Below are 19303 nucleotides of genomic sequence, written 5' to 3'. Positions count from 1 at the left end.
ATGCTGATCAATATAATAATAAATCCTCAGTTTAAAGGACTAAAGATGAAGTGTACCACCCACACCTTATGAAAATTAAAATGCAGAATGAGATATTTATGATCTGTATACATATGTATGTGTACACACACACACATGACCAATATATATGTTATGAGGGTTTTATTTATTTTTTTAATTGTCCCGTGGGCAGATGGGCAGCAGGAAGGAGAGAGAATAGATGCAAAATAAAATAATAAAATACATGACTAGTCCCAAACTCACCAAGAACTGGTATTCACTAATCCCAAAAGCAATATTTGTCCAGGTCAAGTGATTGCATGCCCCCCACCCCCCTTTTTGAAACTATAGGTTAAAATCTCAGATCAAAGATCATAGATTTATAAGGGGCCTTAAGCTAATAAATATTAGTTCCATTGTAATTAAGTGCCTGATAAGCACTAAGACTGTGTGTGTGTGTGGGGGGGGGGGGGTTGCATATAAAGTTTTGATAAGACAGTTCTTCCCTTAAGGAGATTACAAGTCTGATATAAAGATAAGACCAACACAGATAGCTATCATACACAATCTTAAATTCACTGGGGTTACAAAACAAAAGGCCATGTTATTGGAGTTACAAAACAAAAGATCTGAGGATGTAATTAACTAGGGGAAGGGGGAGCGGGTTAAGAGAATGCTTCACGAGAAAGGGAACATTTGCAACAAGCTTTAAAGTACTGGTAGAATCTCCACAGGTAAAGAGAGGTAGAAGGTATTCCAGATGTAGGGAACAGTCTGAGCATAGGCATAAGATCATCAAAGTGTGTTAGAAAGTTGTTTAGTTTCGGTGAAACTGAGTCCATGTAGTTTTATGAAATACACTGTGAAAGGTAAAGTGACTCAAGGTTCTTGAGTGTTTTGAATTTCAAGAGGAGGAATTTAAACTTTAGTTGAAAGGCAAGATGTCATTGAAGATTTAAGTGGAAGATCTGTGGGTAAGAAGGATGATTCTGACAATAATATGAAGGATGAAGTACAGGGAGAAAGAGAAGAGAAACTTGGATTAATGAGGGGGGAGGGTGGGTAATGAGGATCTGTACTAGGGATTATGGCAATGGGAATAGAGAGGAAGGAAAAGATGCAAGAAATGTTTTGGAGATGGAAGGGACTGCAACTGATAAGGGATGAGGAAGAGGGACAAATGAACAATAGTCAAAAGTTACGAACAAAGAAGATGAAAACTGATTCCCACAGCTCTGGAGAGGTGGGCTTCATTGTCCTAGCCAAAAAACATCTGTGTCACCCAGACAGCCTCTTCTATTGAAGCCCCCTACCTACATAGATCTCTTCCACAGAATGTTCAATAATAGGTTAAGTGGTCTTGACAGTGAGTTGGAATAGAGTGGGCATGGAAAGACCTTAGCAAGCTCATCATGTCAGGGGAGTAGACCAGGACAAGGACTCTTCGTTAAAGGTAGGGGATAGGGCCAAATTGAGATTTGGGGAGGGAAAAAGGATTTCAAGGATTTTTACTTTGGATGCTCAACATTTCTAATCTAACTACTTGTCATATATGAAAGATGCCACCACGGGGCATGGCATATCTAAGTTATGTTTTCCTCAGAGGGATTGGATTTATTGTGCTAAGTCATTCATACTTTTTCATGGAACAAGCTGGCTAGGATTGGATATGTCATCTGCAGCTATGGAAAAGAGCAAAGCTAGCTGACTCTTCTGGGAATGGAGCTCATGACCTGGTTTCAGTATATATTTCTAGTGGCAGCTGTAGCTGCGGGGGTTGGTTGCTTTTGGAATTTCTCCCTTCTCTTTCTGGAATCATGATTTCTAATGCATCACCTGACTATGGAAAGTGGTTTGGTTTCTTCTTTAGAGGTAGGGGAAAATGGGAGAATTTCAGGGAGTGAGGGATTCCTTGACTTTGCTTTGTTTGAATGAAGGGTAGAACTAAACACTTTTTATCAGAGGATAAGAAGTCAGAAGTTCTTGCTTCTGAATTCTAACTCTGAAGTAATGAGAACTCAGATGTTTTCACTTAACCTCTGTTTCCTGCTTGTGGGGGGGGGGGGAACCCCTCCCCAGAGGTGCTGTCAGTGATTGTTGAGGAAGGTTTAGAGATCCTATGACAAATACTGGAGAGTCTGAATGGATCCAGGAGAGTCTTCGTTATCATTAGGATAATGGCCATCATTAAGTGTTAATTTTCATATCTTGAAGGTTCAATTTCACCCCTGGCTGAAGGGATGTAGGAAGGGAAGAACACAACTTTAAAGAGAGGACTTTAGGAGGCAGAGGGAACTTACTGAGGTGCAAAAAAGAGGAGCTTTGCAGCCCAAGGAAAAAAGACCTGAGGATCACTTAACGTTCACGATTTGATCGAGACTTTCAAATGTTTTTAAGTAGGAGCTATTTTAAATCCTTGTGCTTGTACCCCGGTTCTCCCGTTTTCCCCTAGTCCTTGTGAACAAGAGCCTCTGTTTCCTGAGCAAGTTGGGGGATTGAGAAGGGAGCAGGGAGGATAGTTATTCTCAAGGTGTGAGACCCTTGGGATGGTGAGTGTGCAGGGGCTATGGGGGTCAGTTAGGGAATTCAGCTGAGGGAACTGTTGGAGTCTCTGATTACCCCATAGCTCATTGTTCTCTGTCCCCTCTTGTCTGCCCTTGTGTGTTACCTGCAGCGCCCAGTGAACCTAGCTGCAGTCTATTTTCTCAGCCAAAGCTACTCATCTATCCCCAAGGGCTGCAGGCAGTGCCTAATGGGGAACCTCCTCCAAAAGAAACTAGATCAGCATTTCTCTGTCCCTTTTCTCTGGTACCAGAGAAGGAGGGAGGGAGAAGGTTGTACCTGTGTGGTGGATGGAGAGGAAGCATGGGCTGTCAGCTTGGTACTATCCCTCTTAATTCCTCGGCACTTCTAAAAGTAATATTCTGCTACTGTATTTAATCCTTCAACAGCGAGTGTATGGGTTGGGGGGAAGGATAGAGTTGGAGCCTGGGGTAATGAGAGTATCCAGAAGTAATGGATGTGAAGTAGAAAGGCAATTAGTATGAACGATGTGTATAATGTAGTCATTTGAAAACTGAGGTATTTTTCTTCAATTAGTTTATTAAAATATCGCAGAAACACGCGGTGCCACTTCCATGTCCCTCCCCAAAAGCTTCGAGACACTTTTCACTAATAGCTTGTCTATAATATTCTCAGTTCTGTCGCCAGCTAACTAAAGAAAGGAAAGAAAAAGTTCTGGGAATGATCCTCAAGAATGGGGAACAGAGAACGGAGGCGAATCTTAGTTTTAAAGCCCAAGCCTCACCTTGGGCCTCTTTATAAGCCGGCTCCGGACTGCACGGAGCCTGGGGCACCCTCACCCTGGTCCTGACCAGGGTCCGTGCCATGGCATGGGAGGGGGTGGGGTCGGGCCCCGGGGCTCACTTCCTCTTCTCTCTTCCACCTTTGCTCCCTTTTATTTTCTTTATTTTTGGAGGGGGCGGTGGGTGGGATGTCACACCTCCAGCATGGAGTGAGCAGACGGAAAAGTTCGGGAATGAGTTGTGCAGCAAACTCGGGTGTCATCCCGAGGTAGGGGACGAGTGGCGGGCCCTGCCCCTGCCCCCCGACCAAGTGCTGCCTTCGCTTCCGAAGCGGAGGGGAGGGCGCGGGAAGCCGAGCATCCTTCCCCACGTCGGAGTGGCTCTGCGCGGGGCGCCGCGCGGCTCAGCCTCCTCCACCCAGGCCTCGGGCGGCTGCGGCTGCGGCTGCAGCCTCGGGCGCGCTGGCGTGTCTGCGCGTGTCAGCGCGCGCGGGCGGCGGGGGCCCCGGGCGCCCCCAGGGCCAGGGGGTTTCCTCAGGTTGGGGCGGGGGGTGGGCGGGAGCGCCTCCGGGCTAAGCCGCCGCCGGCGCCGGGGCCCGGGCTCCGCTTCCGCCGAAGGTCAGGGCGGAGCGGGGCGCGGCGTGGGGAGGGAGAGGGCTGCGCGCCGTGGCTGCGGCGGGGAGCGGGCGGCCGTCTGGCCTGCGCCCCGCGGGGCAGCGCCAGACCCTGGCGTCCTCCATCTTCTCTCCTGAGCCTCCCCCTGCTCCCGCTGCCTGAGCCGCGGACCGCAGCATCCCACACCCCCGCGGGGGGGGACGCCGCGGCGCCTCCCCGCCCCCGGCCCCACCCCAGCCCCCCCGCCGGGGGCCCGACCCCCCACCGGGCAGCCCTCAAGGGCGCCCCGCTCGGGCGCGCGGGCGGCGGGGGGGCGCGGGCAGAGCGGCGGGGGCCGGGGGCGGCGGCGGCCCCGCCGGGGCTCCCCTCCCGCCCGCGCTCGCCGCCGCGGTGGTGCGTCCCGGAGGTTACCGGAAGTGGCCGCGCTCGGCGCTGCCATGTTGAGGAGCCGCCGCCGCTGCCGCCGCCGCCGCCGCCGCCGCCGCTTTGTTGTCGCCTCCTCCGGCTGAGGAGGCTCCCCGAGCGGGGGGAGCGGGGAGGAGGGGGCTCGGCCGCCGCCGCCGCCGCCGCCATGGAGGCCAACTGGACCGCGTTCCTGTTCCAGGTACTGGGGGCCCCCCCGGGGGGCGGGGGGGGCGCAGGGGGGCCGGGCCCCGGGCGGGCGGCGGGCGGGCGCTCCTCCTCCCCTCCTCCCCGCCCGCCCGCCCGCTTGCCTGCCTGCCTGCCTGCTTGCCGGCTCCGCGCCCCAGCCCCAGCCGGGCCGGGCCCCGGCCTCTAATCCCCCTTTGTTTTTCCGCCAGCCCGCCCCAGAGCGGCGGGGTGACCGAGGTGTGAAGAGGCGGCCTCCCGGGGCGCGAGGGTGTGTGTGCGTGTGCCCTGGCGGGGAGGGGGCTCCCCGCGGCCTGGGGGTGACCCCCCGGGCCTCCCGCGGGCACTCACCCCCTTCCCCTCCCGCTCCGAAGGAGAAGGGAGGAGGTCGGCCCGCTGTCACCCGTCCGCCAGCCCGGCGGCTGCCCTAGGGAAGGGACGGGCGCGCGGCAGTAGCGCCCCAGGACCCGGGGGGAGTGCGGACCGAGTGCCCCCCAGTCCATCATCCCGCCCAAGTTTCCCAGCCCCTCTTTTCTCCTCGCTCCCTTTTGCCTGCTCTCCTTTCTCTTTCCCTCCTCTCTGCGCTCCCTCTTTTTTGTTGCTACCCCCCTCAGCGCAGGCCATCCCCGAGTGTGCTCGGGGTGTTCCCGGACCCCCCAGCAGTCCCTGTCGTGCCCCCTCCCAGGACCTGCCCCGTTGGAGGGGTTCGCTCTGATCAGTGTCTGTGTCTCTTAACTTATCGACTGGATTTGAAATGGTCCTTTTCCCAAAGCCCCTGCGCCGGGACTGGACCGCAGCTGACACCCCCTTCCTCTCCCGCATCCTTCCTAGGCCCCCCTCCCATTCTGCCTGGGGAATCCCTCCCCCGGGAGGCGAGGATGGGGGGCCAGGGTCCTGCATGAAGCGGCTCCTGCGCTCCTCCTGCAGCCCTTGTCTCTGACCGCGCACATTTCCTCTGAGCCGGGGAGCGCCAGAGAAAGAAAGGGAAGGAGACTGGGAAAGATCCCGCTTGCAAAGCCCCCAGATGAGTCACCCCTTGGGGTGTTTTTCTTCTCTTTCTTTCCCGAAGCCACCCGCTTTCCGCAAGAAACCGTGAAAGTCATTTGTATGGCCGATTTACTAACTGGCTTTACTTTGGGGAGGCGGCGGGGAGAAGAGGGGGGAAATGATGCTGTTCGGCGAGGAACCGAAAAGATGACCCTGTCTGGATGCCCTGGGATGGATTTTTATTTATTTACTTTTCTGTTTCATTCCAATTTACAAACGAAGCGTTTAGTGGGCAGTGCTGATGAGCTCACTGGGAAACTTCGGAACAGAAAGAGGGCAGGAAACTCATCACTTTAAAGTGCGTTCCTCCCACTTCTCTGTTATTTTCCTTTGAATAACTTCGTGAAACCCCAGACTCCTGCAGCTCTTGAGCCCTTTTACTGAGTTAACCAGGAACGGATGTAGAATTTTTAATAAATTTATTCTCTAAACCACTTTACCCACTTCAGTGGTCTTGATCTGAGAGCTGAAGAATCCAACACATCTGTAGTTTTTTTTAATTTAAAAAAAGTGTTTGATACCTGCAAAGCTGTGTTGTGTGGGTAGTCTGGGGTTAGGTTGTTTATTTGTTTTCAGCCTTTATAAACACAGGTTTCTTGAAATGAAAGTTTTCGACCTTACGGGACTCCTGAAATTCTTTGTCTCCCACCCAATCTGATCTGTTTTTATTTTATTACATCTTGATGAGTTTGGTGGTCAGTATGTTCCATATACGTTTTTAAAAAATATAGTGAGTGTTTGTTAGAGAAGAAACAATATATAACTATTGAATGTCCAGGTGGTATTAAAAGTGACAAATATCCTCTCTAGAAAAACCTTTCAGACATTCATTAAAAATATGTTTAATAAGCCTCTGGAGTAGTTTTGATATGATGAATGATTTAGATGACTACATAAACTTAATTGGAGATTGTGAAAATAAAAAGTACCTTGTATTAGGGGAAAATCCATAATTATTAATATTTATAAAGCTAATTACTACTTAAAACATTATATCATTTTAAATTTTATTTTCCTTGGACAGATTTCATGTTAAGATATCATTGATTAATTGTTTATTAATAGATTTTATGAGATCTCACACATAAAATTATTTCAGGCTTTTTAAAAAGCAGATATCGACTTCGTAGGTAGATGGGAGAAATAAAATCTTGGTCCAGAATTTGGCTGTTCAGATAGTTTTCATTAAATTATGAAAAAACTGATTTGATATAGATTTGGAGAGAGATACTTGACTGGATGTAGAAAATATTTCAGGAATTTCTGTTGAAAGGTATTGAATAAGTCCACCCTATTTAGACTTTAAATGATTTCCACTGAGGAAATGGAGTAAATTATATTGTTTCTATTAGCATCTTATCGCATTTATATTTTAAAACAATTTAACACCTGCTTACTTTGCAAATACAGTGCAGAAAGTGAAAGCCATAGCTGTTAAAATGTTTGATGGATGATTCTCCTAACAGGACATTCAAGATATGACTCACTGATGCTAATTTGTTTCAGTACAAAATCTTTTACCCTCTGGCACTGGAGATTTCACGGTGCCATATCCTACCACCCTGAGTGATGAAATAACATTTTTGTTTTGTTTCTCACCAACTGGATTCAAGGAAAGCTCAGGCAGGGGTTAAAAGCACCACAGTTGAAAGGGATAGAAAAAAATTAAAATTTTGATTTGATGATGATTCTAGTCAAATAAAAGCCTGTCCTGCAGATGGATTTTTTAAAAAGTGTATTTTACCGTAGTCAGGCAGCAATTGTTGCGTTAGTCTGTCCCTACTGCTGATATGGGGGATAGGGAGTGTGTGTGTGTGGGGAGCCAGTTCTCTCATTAAGAAGATTTCTTATACAGGATTTTGGGAATGAAGGAGTGATTTGTTCAACAGCACAGACATTCTTAATAATTTCATTTAAGAAATGATCAAGGAAATTCCTAGGACCCTTTTGAAAGTGAGCCTCAGCAGTTCTGTGAAAGTATTTACATGGATATCTATATTGATAAAATAGGACTAAGTGCTTTTAGTGCTCAGCCATCCTAATGGTTCTTTAGTATTGAAAAATGCCTCTAAACTACCTGAACCTTGTCCAAACAATTTGCATTCTCTACTATCTGATCTGTCAGATGGCTTTGAAATTGTGTATCTTGACCAATCTTCAAATTTAACTATTTGTATACTGTATATAAATTTGGGAATCTTAGAATCTGATTGAGAAAAGGGTAGGATTAGACTGCAGATCTCTAGGCTTTCAATGTCACCCAGTGAGATTCTTAAATCTCATATAGAGACCAAGAGAAACTCCATAAAAAAGTATGCTGCAAGTCAGTACGAACACTAAGTCCAGAGATGCCCTGAACTGAAGTACATACAAAGTTTCTGAGAGCTTCCCAGGACTCAGAGGGAGGTGAAGTCAAAGGTACTAAACCTGCTAATTGAAATTAAGTCTGTGGATAATCACACTGTGCGGTCATGTGGGACACTGATTTTAAGTTTAGCTTTGGCACTCTCCTCAAATAAACTGGGATTAATAGTGGGTATTCTTCTTATCCTTTTGGGGAAAAATTGTATGCATGCATATGAATGTATGATTACATGTCTTTGTTTTTCTGTCCTGAAGGAGGCTAGCAAAATGACTGCAGGATTTGTGATTGTAGGTTGAGAAAACGATAAATAAGCTTCTAAAGTCAGGTTGTGGGAGAAGGCCTAGGCTGTTTGTGTCCTCCTAGGAATATGGAAACCTAAACTTTGGAGTCTGAAACCATTGCCTCAGTCTCAGATCATTTTTGATAAAGGAAAACATATTAGGAAAACTGTTTCAGAAAGAAACCTATCACATCTTAAAGTATTTGTTAGCATGGAGATACTTTGAATCTTGGCAGAATAAAAACAGCATGGTAACACAAATACCAACAGGAAAAGTTGGGCTTTATAGCTGATGGAAATTTCTAGGCAGCCTATGAATTCCTCAGTTTTTGTGGAAGGTTATTTTTTGGGATAGAGGGATGAGGAGGAATGCATATTAGAACAAAGCACTTGTCTAATATTTTAACAAAAACGAACTTCTGGAGAAATACAGACTAAAAGGAGAAATTTATCATTGTTATGGTTTTTTTCTTTAACCTGCCTTTGACTGTTTCAGTGGCTTGGACAACCAGTTTAGTACAGCTTTAGGAAGTGGACTTAGCATCAGATGAATTACATAATGGTTAGAAGTACCTTGCTGTGGAATCTCCTAACATATACCTCACAGGTTGTACAAAAACAGGTTTAATTTCAGCCCGATCTCTGGTAGGGTTAAGCGAAAATTTTAAAAGTAAACTTACCGCTAATATACATGCTCAGAACACTAGATGCCATTCATCACTTAGCAATAACAGCACTTTTGCTTAATCACCAAGGATTTTCTGATGAGAAAGGAGAAGACACGAGCCTTTTCTCTCCTATTTAATTTGCAAGTTGATGCTTTAGTAGTGTTTTATATTTCAGTGAGGGGCTAAGTATATATCTGTAGTGTAATTTTTTGGATAAGTTATTTAAATGTGGCTTTAGCACTGACAGAGTAATGCAAAGATACTTTATCAGCTAGTGCATCCCTTCTGAACTAAGGTAGTCTGGTAGTTGAGTCAGCTGTTTAAAAGTGAGAGCAACTTTATCGCAGGAGTGACAAAAGTCTGTGTACTCTGTGGTCATTTAAATGCTGTGTGCTGGGGTTTCTGAGTTACTGCAGCTTTGATTAACCCCTGTTACAGAGAGTATGTTTTCAAGGTCTTCCATTTTTTTCCTTGGGTTTATGTTGTCCGGAGCATGTTGAATTTTGAAGGCTGTTGTGAGTGGTTGTGTTTCTTAAGTGTAAATATTTGGTTTTAGGCCCATGAAGCCTCCCATCACCAACAGCAGGCAGCACAGAACAGCTTGCTGCCCCTCCTGAGCTCTGCTGTGGAGCCCCCTGATCAGAAGCCGTTGCTTCCATTACCAATAACTCAGAAACCTCAGGCACCACCAGAAACATTAAAGGATGCCATTGGGATTAAGAAAGAAAAACCTAAAACCTCCTTTGTGTGCAATTACTGCAGTAAAGCTTTCAGGGACAGTTACCACCTGAGACGCCATCAGTCCTGCCACACTGGGATAAAGTTAGTGTCACGGCAAAAGAAAACCCCTACCACAGTGGTACCCCTTATCTCCACCATCGCCGGAGACAACAGCCGAACTTCGTTGGTCTCAACCATTGCAGGCATCTTGTCAACAGTCACTACATCTTCCTCTGGCACTAACCCTAGCAGCAGTGCCAGTTCCACTGTTATGCCAGTGACACAGACAGTCAAGAAGCCCAGTAAGCCAGTCAAGAAGAACCATGCTTGTGAGATGTGTGGGAAGGCCTTCCGAGATGTCTACCACCTGAACCGGCACAAGCTCTCTCATTCAGATGAGAAGCCCTTTGAATGTCCTATTTGCAATCAGCGCTTCAAGAGGAAGGATCGGATGACTTACCATGTGAGGTCTCATGAAGGAGGCATCACCAAACCATATACTTGCAGTGTTTGTGGGAAAGGCTTCTCGAGGTACTGGGTTTTTTTTCTTTTTAAACCTATGTTCTCAGTGAACTTCATTTTTGTCACCCTGAAGATGGGGGAGGGGGATTATTTTAATAATGGGTATGGGTAAACTTGGATTACCACGTGAAATTGGTGATAGATACTGAGATCTTCTATCTCTAGGTCAGTGGTTCCAGTTTGGTTCAGTTGAAAGGTGGTCAGCACCTTACTTTGTTTAGGAAGTGCCCTGGTAGATTCAGCCCTGAATTTAGTGTAAAGGCATATATTGCCATGACAATTGAATGCCTGGGTGTAGGAGGTACAGACCCGTATAAACCAAGGAAGTATTCCTCCAGAGAAGGGGGAGTTAACTTTTGATGAGGTACTTGGGAAAATACTTCTTTCTTCCTGTCTGAATGCTGAGACTTTTCACTAATTTTTCTTGGATGAGATGAACTCTAAGGCTCCTTCCAACTCTTAAAATCTTATGGTCTTATTTTTAAAAACCTTTAAAATTAGTATAGTTATATCCTTTAGGTCACATATTATTAGGGCTATAATTTTGGCCATATTTTAAATGTGTAGGATAAAGATTTTAGTGTAATTTGATGCTGGAGAAGAGACAGTCTTCAGGTTAGTAGGGAAAGTTTTTATTTGTGAAAGGAAAAGTGTCATTAATGCTGCCAACTTTCTTTAAACTAAAGATATTCCACTTCTCTTCTCCTCTTCCCTCTCCAAAGGCGAAAGGCATAATATAAGCATCATAGTTGGTGCCATCTCTGTGTTCCATTACATGTTGTACCTTTCTCTTTCACAGGCCTGACCACTTGAGCTGTCACGTAAAACATGTCCATTCGACAGAGAGACCCTTCAAATGCCAAGTAAGAGTTAAAATGACTTATCCTTAGTATGTCAGTTAATGCACATGGTCCAGAAAGTGTAAGCTAATCACATCTCTCAGATTCTGAATGATCTGGAAATGACTAACTTGAATAATGTGGTCCATTTTAATGCTAGTTTAATAATAATAAAAAGACAGTTTCTATTTCTGTGATAAGGCCTTTTAAAAATTGAAATATTTTACCTTGTCCCTTTATTTTGTCCCTTTACTTTGGAAACACCATCTTTGTTAGTAGAAAAATAACTTACTCTTACAAAGGTCTGTTTGTATTTGGATAAGAAGGAGGTAAGGAGGGTTTAAAATAAGTTTCTGGGTTGGTAACTGAGATTTGTGAAGAAATAACCTGAATTTTCTCCTAAGTTCTCTTCTTACCAGGTTTAAAAAAATATTCCTTTGTACTGTTATGAGAGGTTGATTGATAGTTAGCTAATGATTTTGTGTAGCATAAAAAAGGTTATTAACAGTTAGGGAAAATTAAATGCTGAATGCTAAAACAAAAGACTTTTTTAGGCGTTAGTTACTCTAGTTTGTTGCTGAAAGTCTTTGACCTAATGTGATTGATTAGTCACTACAAACAAGGTGTAATATGTACAAATTACTTAAATTCAAAGGAAAATCCAAAAGAGAAATTTTTTTTCCTTTCCCCGAAATGGAAGGGACTGACATCCATAAAAGATTTAAAATCACCATTTATAAGACACAAATTGGCAAAATTTTACTAACTCTTATCTGTCTGAGTAATGTGGGCATAGCGACACATAGATAGTACAGCGTGCTTCGAAATGAGTGGAACAGGATAGTCTATATTTAAAAAAAGTTTTCCTCCCTCATGCAGACATGCACTGCTGCCTTTGCCACCAAAGACAGACTGCGGACACATATGGTTCGCCATGAAGGAAAGGTATCTTGTAATATCTGTGGTAAACTTCTGAGTGCAGCGTATATCACCAGCCACTTAAAGACACATGGGCAGAGCCAAAGTATCAACTGTAATACATGTAAACAAGGCATCAATAAAAGTAGGTGAAACTTTTTTATGCTGTATGTATTTTAAATTGCTTTTTAAATAATGTACCAAAGATGTTCAAATCATGCTTTGAGTTCCATATATTCTTGGTCAGCTTAAGTATTTTCGCTTTTTACTGAAACCTCCCAGGGTGCCTCAGAAGAAGAATGTCATAGTGCTAGACATTTCTAACCTATACACAAGAAACACTGGCTCAGGAGCTCCATTACTTTCAGATCTTATGTTTGTCCACATTGATTTGCAAGCCTCATTTGTTATGTATGCCCATGTTAGAAATAGCATAATTATCTGATCACTCTTTTCCAATGAATCATTTTTCCCAGGCACTGTAATGAAAAGTCAATGTATTAAAACTCAGGGAGTAGAAAGCGACTGTTGTCTTCCTGCTTATCCTCATTATTGATGACTGTTTTAAAAGTAAAAAGCAAGTCCAATATACTGTTGATCACTACCTGATTGAGTTAAGGTCACAGCCTTAAAAAATAACTTTCAAAGTAAACTGATGTTTCTGGAGTTGTAGGTTTTTTCTTTTTAAAATTGTTTTCTCAGTGAACTTAAAAATTTAATCTCCCTGAAAAGGTAAGAGTTGCTGTCTCTGTCTCTTCCTCTCTCTAGAATGGGTATAGGCAGGCAAGCAGAGCTGAATTACCAGAGGAGATTGTAATAGAAACTTAAGCTCTCATACCTGTAGGTCAAGTTTGACTCAGTTGAAAAGTTATGATAAAACCATTTCCAGCCTCAAACTAGCATGTAATTTCTTGTTGAAGTTGAAGAATAATGAAACTGATTTATGTGTCAAAGTTTAAGTTGGAGACTTAGTATTTCCCATGCACCAATTATTGATGATGTTGCTTGCTACTGCTACTGCTAAATAATTTTCTGTTTATACAGGCTTTTTTTCTTTATAATTTCTGTACTAATTTGAAGTAAAACTTTTTATGACTTTTTTATATTTGAAATACTTCAGCAAAAACAACAAATCCTCAAAAGACTGATGATTAAAAATGAAACACTTTATTTTTATATTAAACTTAATGAATTTAACTTATTTTAATACCTATACAGAGTGAATAAATCAAATTAAGTGTTTTTTATTTTATTAGGGGTATTTTAAAGTTGAATTTTTAACGTGCTTCCTTATAGTCAAGAAAAAGCATTTTGATAAACAGATTGATTACCCCTAACAATTGTTCATTAAATTCCCTTTAAAAGACATTATTAGCATTTTGAAATAGTAAAGAGCTTTTTTGGATTGCTTGGTCTGAGTGTTTCCAGTGTCCCTGCTCTCCTGTTTTGTGTTCATTTCTTATCTTTTGACTGATATGGTCATTAGCCATAGAAGAGATGAGTTTTGGAGGAAGCTATCTCAACAAACTGCAAAGATCATGAAGAGTGATACAAGTGGATATTAGTATTTAAGAGTGTCTCTTTAGGAATTTTGAAACAAAGCAAAACTTTTCAAGGTGAATTTTATGTTTTGTGTTTGTATTTGATTGGAGTAGCATGTATGAATGAAGAGACCAGCAACCAGAAGCAGCAGCAGCAGCAGCAGCAGCATGTGACCAGCTGGCCAGGGAAGCAAGTAGAGACACTGAGGTTATGGGAAGAAGCTGTCAAGGCAAGGAAGAAAGGTAAGAAGAGGTTTATGGCATCTCCTCTGTACATAGAGAAGTGTTTTAATTTAGTATGTCAAATAATCAAGTAAGAGGCTATATATAGAGAAGGGTGTTAAGTTTGTGGATTGTAAAATATTGAATGCAGAAAAAAAATCCAGTAAAGTTTTATTTTTGACAGTAAAGTATCTGAATATCTTCTTTCCTTATTGGAAAACTGGAATCTCAGTATATCTTTCTGGGTTTCTTTAGTCTGTATTTGTTATAAATTTGGAGGCAAATTTGTTTCTTGGATAGGTGCTCAATAACTTTCCTTCTTTGTTATCTAAGAACCGAATTTGGCCATCAACATCCTTGCATTTTTGTCTACTTTTTTCTTTCAAAAACATTCTCATTTTTAATGTTGGATGACACATCACTTTTGTACTTTTGTCAGGCATTGGATAATTCATTTCCTTTGTGTCCCATCTTTCCACTATATCCCTTCCTGTTCTCGCTTCCCTGTGTCTCTTCCCCTCTTCTCCCTATCAACTATAGTGCCGATTTCTTCCCTATTTTTGGTTTTGATGTTAGTATTGTTGTTCAGTGGGGTTCTCTAGGATCAGCATAAAATATTCCTCAGTTCAAAAGTTTATTTTAATGGATGAAAAATTGAGAATCATTTGCTTTTTCTCTTGTATATATCATCTTAAAGAATCAGTTAAAGTACTAATTGCTCAGTGTCGCTTTTCATCTTACTGATCAGAGCTTTGACTTCTGAGCTGTCACAGGGTTACTTCAGATAAGCGTATTTGTCAGCATACATCCAATTTATGGGATAGTTCCCCTCACCTTGTGACAGGTTTATAGACACCTGCCTTTCCTCCAGTCCCCATTACTTTTAATTTGTTAGAAATCTCCTGCGTATGTTGCTCCACTGTAACGTCCTATGTCCTGTAGTTTCTTTCATCCTTTGCTTTTGTGTAGGGTGGCTGCTCTTCCCTTACCTCAGATCCCTTCTAAACACCTAACGATTTCACTGAAGATAGTGGGGATAGCACCCATTTTCTCAATGGAGAAAAAGAATGCATTATTCCAGACAGGCCTTCCTCAAGTGCTGCTTTTTCCTGTCTTCCAAATGTAATTATTTGTCATTGTTTTGACAAATTGCTAGTGATGAGAATAGATGAGTTGGGAGTGGGGGAAGAATATTGAACTATGATCATTAATACAAGTATTTAAAGTGGCTGTTTGCTTATTAGCTGAAAAAATGATATTCAGAGAACATTTTATTTAGAGGTCAAGGGTCATAGATGTTAATCCAGTCATATTAAAGGGACACTGTCAGGCTTGAGAAATAAAGACCCCAAAAATTACTTTTTGTAGGATAATATCAGAGTGAATACATCTTAATTAGCTATGTTACCATCACCTCTTCTATTAGATACTGTATTTCACGTTGCTTATGTCATAGCTGTCAAGGCTCATCCTTCGACCCCCATGTAACAAAATGCTGTTGTGTTCCCATTCATTGCACACTGCCTATAGATATCAGAAAGCTCTGTATCAATGTTCAGCTTGATAACATTTGAGAGAATAGGTGAACCTTGATAAGTGTTAGACCATCAACTAAATTGACAGTGTCCCTTTAAGTAGTGAGGCTAATGTTACAGTAACAACATAATAAAGTGTTTGGAGAATTTGTGCAGCCTGTATTGAATTAACCAGGGAATTGACTTATTAACTCTTTCATGGACAAAGCATCCACACTCTGAGTGACATGGCCCACTTGTAGAACAAGCGTGCAAACACCAAATTTAGCCTCAAATTCATTTTAGCTTCAGTTTACACCATTTCATTTTGTTAGTCACATCACTGGTATCCCACCCATGCCCTTCTTAGGAGTTCTGTACTCTGGCTAACCAGCAGGTGGTGCTGACTTTTGTGGGGGTGGGGGTTGGGTTATCTTCCAAGTGTCCAGCCACAGCTGGATGAGGGAAGGACTAGGAATCCTCCAGCTCACTGGCGGGTCTCCTTGTCTGGGCCACTGGTTGACCCTTTTCTGTATGCTTAGTGGTATGTGTGATGTGTGCAAGTATATTGTGTTAGGATTAAACTAGCTTATTAAGTTAATATATAAATAATATGGGAAATGGGAGTGGGATTGAAGAGGGGGTGGAGCATAGATCTAAGGGGAAAGTGGGTTTTTTAATATACTTAAGAAACTTAATTGTTATCAGGTATATTTAGCACAAGTGATTTTTCTAAGACTGAAATAAGCAGATAATTACTGAAACAGCTTTGCTTATCAGTCCCTAATAACGGCTTTTTAAAACCTTCACAGAATGTCAGTTCACCTTTGAGAAGGCTATAGAGTACGTACCATTCGGTATGTACACACTCTCTCCACTACTTACAATGTGCCTCATGAGAGGATTTTTCTGATTGTACGATACGATACTGTGTAACCAGCGGCCCAGCTCTGTGTAAACCAGCCCCTCTCACCTGCTGGTGGTTGGCTCTTCCCAGGAAAGCGTTTAGAATTCAGACGAACTGCATGAAGTGATAGTGAGAATACTTAGCCCTACTGCGGTGCCTCTGCCCCCAGAGTGCCATGCAGAAGTTAACTCATCCTCACACCACCACTGTGAGGTTAGGTAAGTAAGTTTGACTCCCCCCTTGTGGGGGGAATCCTAGACTGAGAGGCTGAGCAACTTGCCTCAATCCTAAAGGGAGTTAGTATCAGAGACAAGATTAGTAGTCTGGAGTACCTGCCTCCCCGACCCTGTGCTCAGAAGGCACCTCTGTCATGGTTGAAAAAATGTTATTATTTAACTTATTAAATATTTGTGACTTTTAATTTTTTTAAAAATTGATTTAGAAGATTTTTTGAAATTTCATTTATGGTTTTGAGAGTCTAAAGGTCTTTTTGTCTTCTCATTTTAGAAGCTGCTAACCTGTGCCAAACCTCCACGGCTGCTACAACACCTGTGACTCTTACTACTCCATTCAATATAACTTCTTCTGTGTCATCTGGGACGATGTCAAACCCAGTCACAGTGGCAGCTGCAATGAGCATGAGAAGTCCAGTAAATGTTTCAAGTGCAGTTAATATAACCAGCCCAATGAATATAGGGCACCCTGTAACTATAACCAGTCCACTCTCCATGACCTCTCCACTAACACTCACCACCCCAGTCAATCTCCCCACCCCAGTCACTGCCCCAGTGAATATAGCACACCCAGTCACTATCACATCTCCAATGAACCTACCCACACCAATGACATTAGCTGCCCCACTAAATATAGCAATGAGACCTGTAGAGAGCATGCCTTTCTTACCCCAAGCTTTGCCCACATCACCACCTTGGTAAACAGTGTTATTAAAAAAAAAAAAAGTTAAATATTTACCAGCAACATTTTTTAGTTTATTAAAGCAAAAGTCAAACCAAGAAATTGGGAGAGCTTATTACACTAGTTAATAAAAGACTAAGGTAGCATTTTTCTCCAATTTGGAATTTTTCAAAGTAGGGTGTATAAAGTGATCACTGGACCACTTCCGTTTAAGCAGGTTTTTCCTTTAGCTCACAGCAACGTTGAAATGGAATAGTAGTTAATGAGATGAAATACCACAAATAAAATCAGACATATTAAGTGAAACACACATGTGCAAAAAAGTAGCATTACTATTTTTATCCCAGAAATTATCCTGACTAGGAAATCATTTTATTTTAAACACTAGCAGAACTCTTCCTCTCCCAAATAGGGTGGATGGCTGATTTTTAACCTGCCAATTACGAGAGCTAGTGTAGAATTATCTACATTTAATGTTTTTATGAGTAAATGCATTACATTGTCATAATAAAATGCATTTCAGAGAATATGCATTTTACCTTTGGGAATATGTTAATTTCAGGCAGCATTCCCTATGGGAAAGGTGATACCAGCTCTGATATGCAAAGCATATGATAATTTATCATTCTAACTTCAACATATAATAGGGATTGTGACCTGATATTTGGAGATGTAAATATTGCTCAGCATATTAATCCTGATGGAGTATAGCATTGTAGTTGACTTTTTAAAAAAAAAGACAAAAATAAAAATTGTGTTTGGTAAGGAAAGGCTGCTCCTCACAGAGGAGGAGACAAAAGTATGTGGACAGGGAGGCTCCTGGCCTACCTAGACCTCTGGGACTCTTATTCAAGAGCCAAGGAGTACTTTGGAATACTTAAGAAATATTGCTTTAAAATTGGAAGACGCTGGAGGCACTTAGATGTGATGTATATGCCCCCCTCTCTCCCAATCGGAACCTGTTGATATTGCAACAGGGACAGATGTGTTAGTTGCTCACTAGAAGTTTTGTCTTATATTAAATTGTATACAGTTTTTATTCTAACCACTAACTAGGTAGTATGCCCCTTCAGGACAAGCAGAGTGTGTGTCTTTTTTTTTTTAATTTCTCTTTCCCCAGTTTTCTTAATCAAGTGTTGTGCAGATCTGTTGACTTTTGTAAATATTTACAACCTCATCACTTTTTTCCTTAATTTTTTTTTTTAATTAAAGAAAACACTTCTCTCAGCTTTGTGGTGTTTTCAGGGAGGCAGCTGTCTGAGCTCCCTGCAGAAGCCCTGCAATGGTCACACACGTTGAGACATGTGCTTTTTGTTTCTTAGCAGAATGTTTTTTCTGTACGTAACATAGAAACCAAAAGCTAGGAAAACAGATACTCTTTAGATCATCATGCCACACATTAATGTTTTAAAAACATTGTTTAAAAAAAATCCAAAACCAAGACTCTACACAGTCTTTTTTTAAGTTGCAATTTGTGTGTGTTTTGTTTTTGTTTTTAATCTTGCAGTTGAGAGAAATGGAAATTAGTTGTGTTAATCTTGCAGAATGTTTGCAGGACTATCAAACTGGACGACTTCCGTTTGTACCCCTCTGTGTCAGTCCAAACATCAAAATACCTTGCTTTCTGAGGCAGACTTCCTACATCAGGGACAGGTATCTGTGTCATTATACAAAACAGTTCTAGGGGGTTGAACTACATAGTAAAAAATAAAATAAAATAAAATAAATAGAACTTAGTGTAAAATAATTTTATAAATGATCTTTTGTACTTTAGGACATTAAATTGTACAACTTTTGTATATATAAAAGCTTAGGAACTTTCTGTTTAGCAGGAAGGCAACACATTCCTACACTTTTAATGTATATGTTTGTTATAATGTCCATGTAAACATATGCCCTATGTTTGTGCCTTTTTAATTAGTTTGTCTCAATAAACAAATGTAGAGAAAAATATGTAGCTATGACTTTGTTACAACTGTTCTTATCCACAGTTCAAAGATCTGTTTGTTTTTAATACATAGAGCATTATGTGTGGACTACTGGAAGGACTAGAGCAGGGAAGACCCATGTCCAGCTTTGCTGAGGTCTGGAATGGGCTGCCCAATGGCTACACCTGGGGAACAAGCTCAAGTCCTAGCATGCAGTCCCAAAGCTAGGATCTGGCTTTGCCTGCTGGCATCTGGCAACTTTATGGTCAGGCTTGCCCCTGGAAAAGAGGCTTGGGGAAGGAAGCAGGAGAGGCCTCTTGACAATTCATGAAGCCCAAGACTTCCTTGAGAGTGGCCCCCAGGTAGCAGTCCTCAGTTGGGAAAGGGTTGGGCCCCCTTGGGCTAGAATG

General features: G+C 42.4%; 1 protein-coding gene across 8 annotated transcripts; it reads left to right on the top strand.

Moving 5' to 3' along the window:
• The first annotated feature begins 4305 nt into the window (after positions 1–4305).
• VEZF1 (vascular endothelial zinc finger 1) lies at positions 4306–18916 on the top strand. Of its 8 annotated transcripts, none has more exons than XM_072646806.1 (7): positions 4306–4523; positions 9424–10118; positions 10909–10972; positions 11810–12011; positions 13522–13650; positions 15956–16000; positions 16558–18916. In XM_072646806.1, the coding sequence occupies exons 1-7, from the start codon at positions 4491–4493 to the stop codon at positions 16983–16985; spliced, it is 1596 nt and encodes a 531-aa protein (XP_072502907.1). In that variant the 5' UTR covers positions 4306–4490; the 3' UTR covers positions 16986–18916. The 8 variants fall into 8 exon arrangements, with proteins under 8 accessions (XP_072502907.1, XP_072502908.1, XP_072502911.1 ...); XM_072646807.1 differs by having other exon boundaries at positions 4308–4523; positions 11828–12011; XM_072646804.1 differs by lacking the exon at positions 4306–4523 and adding an exon at positions 5682–5852.
• Positions 18917–19303: the final 387 nt, after the last annotated feature.

The sequence above is a fragment of the Notamacropus eugenii genome, chromosome 2, assembly GCF_028372415.1.
Source record: "Notamacropus eugenii isolate mMacEug1 chromosome 2, mMacEug1.pri_v2, whole genome shotgun sequence".
NCBI lineage: Eukaryota > Metazoa > Chordata > Mammalia > Diprotodontia > Macropodidae > Notamacropus > Notamacropus eugenii.
Note: the sequence above shows the minus strand (reverse complement) of the source record. Positions and strands in the feature narration are given on the sequence as shown.